The sequence below is a fragment of the Triticum urartu genome, chromosome 7A (assembly GCF_056163025.1).
Source record: "Triticum urartu cultivar PI428250 chromosome 7A, HENAU_Tu73, whole genome shotgun sequence".
Taxonomy (NCBI): Eukaryota; Viridiplantae; Streptophyta; class Magnoliopsida; order Poales; family Poaceae; genus Triticum; species Triticum urartu.
Genome location: NC_141879.1, coordinates 745904003 through 745907077, shown reverse-complemented (window position 1 = coordinate 745907077; position 3075 = coordinate 745904003). Strand labels below are relative to the sequence as shown.

Here is a 3075-nt window from a genome sequence, read left to right as displayed (position 1 = left end):
TAATCCCCACACACGAAAGAAAGCTAGAAATGACCACCGGAGGAGAACGAAGCGCCGGAATGCAAAACGGACAACGGAGAAAATGCTCGAATGCATGAGATGAACACGTATGCGAATGCAATGCACATGATGACATGATATGAGATGCATGAAAACGAAAACAACACACGGAGACAAAACCCGAACCCGAGGAAATAAATATAACGCCGGAAACGGCAAGAGTTGGAGTACAAATTGGGAAAGTTACATCCGGGATGTTACAGAGGGGTTGGCGAAGGGATGGGGACCGGCGATGAGGAAGACCGACGGGGGCCGGCGATGAAGGCCATCGGAGGGGACAAGAGGCGCGGCGCCGCGCTCCTCGAGCGAGGCATGTGGATCCAGCTCGAGTGCTCGTGGAAGAAGAAGCCGGGGGCGATTGTTTTTTTTTTTTGCCTGGATCCAACGACCCGCGCGGCTCACATCCAACGGCGTGGGCTAGACCGGCCGAAAGTTTCGGCCGGTGCGCCGGCGCCTATCAGCGCCCTAATTTAGAAGATCACGTACGTATTTCTGGCATACTAGCTAATTATAAAGCTCTGAAAAAAAGGGTATTTCTTGCACCGCAAGTATCAGATCTGCACGCACGTGCTACGTATAAAGTGTGGCTGCATGCGCTATTTAATTAGCAGATCGATCGATCCGTAGACTAACCCGAGATTAATTATACTACTTCTACATCCGTTAACACCGCCGGCCGGCCATGGGGAGCGTCGTGTCCTTCATAAACCACACCAGCGACATCAACTTGGTCAACCACCACATGGAAAACGGCGGGTGCCTCGACGAGTTCATGACGGCCATAAGCGAGTGCCACCCTGACGTGATCATGCTGCGGGCCGACCCAGCCAAGCGCGACGTCGACGCAGAGGAGTGCGCCAGGGCGACGGCGGCTCTGCGCAAGTGCTTCGGCCGCAACCCGCAGTGGTTCGAGCACCAGTACATCGACCGCTTGGACCACCGCCTCGACCAGGACGTCAAGCCGTCGCCCAAGCAGGTGAAGGAGGAGGATGATTACAGGTGGAGGTGGTGGACTGGCATGAGGAGAAGCTAGCTGCTTAATGTGTGCCACGATCCGATCTACTCGTATGGCCATCGATTTTGCATACGCATATTAGTTACTATCTTTTTTTGAGAGTTAGTAAAAAAAATTTGGATACGCATGTTAGTTATTAATCGATGTGACTATATCAATCATTCAGCCATGTACTTTGAAGATTACTGCGCATGGGGTACGGCACGCCTCGTATATGTGCACGGGAAACTATCCAGATTTAGATCATTTTCATTGTCTCTCCTTGTGTATATGTTTGTGGATCGATAGTAAAGCTCATGCGCTACATACATGAATCAGCTCTTACCTTGATTTCATGGTGTAAATAGTACTCCCTTGCCCGCCCCCCTACCCCCCTCCGTTTCCGTTCATCTATCAATAAAATTAGCTGGACCATGACGCGCATGGGAAAGCCGGATTTGGCGCGGCCAACTAGGGTTGCTAGCACCGCTACCCTCTCTCACCTCCATCTCCCTCACCACCGCCGATCAAACTCGTCCGACCGCCAAGTCCTTGGATAACGATGAGTCCTCAAAGACCATCTCTCTCAGCATGTTCATCTTCAATTGAAACGATTCTACTCAATTGAATTGGACAAAGCAAAACAAGACAAAAAAAAACCAAAAAAAATAACCTAGGCAAAACATCGAACAATTGCAAGGTGGTGGAGGTCTACCGGCGGCCGACAGCTTTGAGCCCAAAATAGCGGCCATCAAGGCACGAGGATGACCGACAAAGGTGTGCAAGCATGGTAAGATGTCGAGTAGCCAACGAGGAAGAAAATCCGAGGGGTTTGCAACGAATCGTGGACGACAAGTGCTTGGCACGGTCAAACGTCTCAGTGACATAATAGTCTAGGGCATCCCTCACTTTCGGCGGTGCAGCAAATTCTTCAAAATAATAGTCTTTCAAAGTCTAGTAAATATGATCATCGTTTGCATTGTGATGGGTGTCAAATGCCCAAGAGCCCTCAATTACCATACCCTCAATCAACTAGCGAGTCTAAATGTCCTATAGAGCTTGTTTTTTAAGTTGTTTGGAGGCATTCGGCCTGTTTCTGTTGAGAGACAAAAATACTATGTTAGCTTTATCGATCATTTTAGCAAGTTCAGATGGATATTATTTGCTTAAAAATAAGTCTGTTGTGCTTTAGAAGTTTCAGTTTTTTCAATAACATGTTGAATGACTATTTTATCTAAAGATTATTGCTATGCAAGCCGACTGGGGGCGAGTATCAAAAGCTCAACTCCTTCTTTGAGCGTATTTGTACCATGCTTCACGTGCCATGCGCCCATGCTAATCAGCAGAACGGATCCGCTGAATGCAAGAATAAACATATTGTGCAAATTGGTCTTTCCTTACTTGCCCATGCTTTCATGCCTCTCAAATTTTGAGATGAGGCATTCCTTACTATTTGGAAAAAGCCAGATTATTCTTTGCTTCGAATTTTTGGTTGTGCCGCTTGGCATAACTTCTGCCCCTTTTAGTAAACACAAACTCGCTATTCCCCTTGAAGCATTATATTTTTCTAGGATATAACAGTCTCCACAAAGGATACAAGTGTTTTGATGTCTCTTTGAGCCGTTTATATGTTTACAGAGATATAGTTTCTGACAAACATGTCTTTCCCTTTGCCAGCCTCCATTCAAGCACCAGCGCTCAGCTCCGCAAAGAAATCATTCTCCGCCCTTCACTCCATTTTGATCAAATGGGCGGTTGATGACTGTACTGTTTACTTGTCAATTTCTAATAACTTTGATAAAAATTCTGCTAAAAGTGTCCACAAATAGGAGAATATGCTGATGAAATTGGAGAAAATGCACTTGATTTATGTAAAACCCGGCAGCAACCATAAAAGATCCAGCCCGCGCAGCGTACGGGGTTGATTATTCTGCAAGATCCGCCTCAGGATCACCCGTGGGAGCTGCAGCCGAAGACTCGGGATCCACGCATGTGACAGGCTAAGGTGGGGCATCTGTGCG

General features: G+C 47.4%; 1 protein-coding gene across 1 annotated transcript; it reads left to right on the top strand.

Moving 5' to 3' along the window:
• Positions 1–688: 688 nt before the first annotated feature.
• LOC147962691 (uncharacterized) lies at positions 689–1137 on the top strand. The gene has a single exon (XM_087534152.1). It carries the CDS (start codon positions 743–745, stop codon positions 1091–1093), a length of 351 nt encoding a protein of 116 aa, XP_087390278.1. The 5' UTR covers positions 689–742; the 3' UTR covers positions 1094–1137.
• The last annotated feature ends 1938 nt before the right edge of the window (positions 1138–3075 follow it).

Excerpts from the sequence above, each read along its gene's own strand:
- LOC147962691 (XM_087534152.1), top strand. The coding sequence starts at position 743 with ATGGGGAGCGTCGTGTCCTTCATAAACCACACCAGCGACATCAACTTG.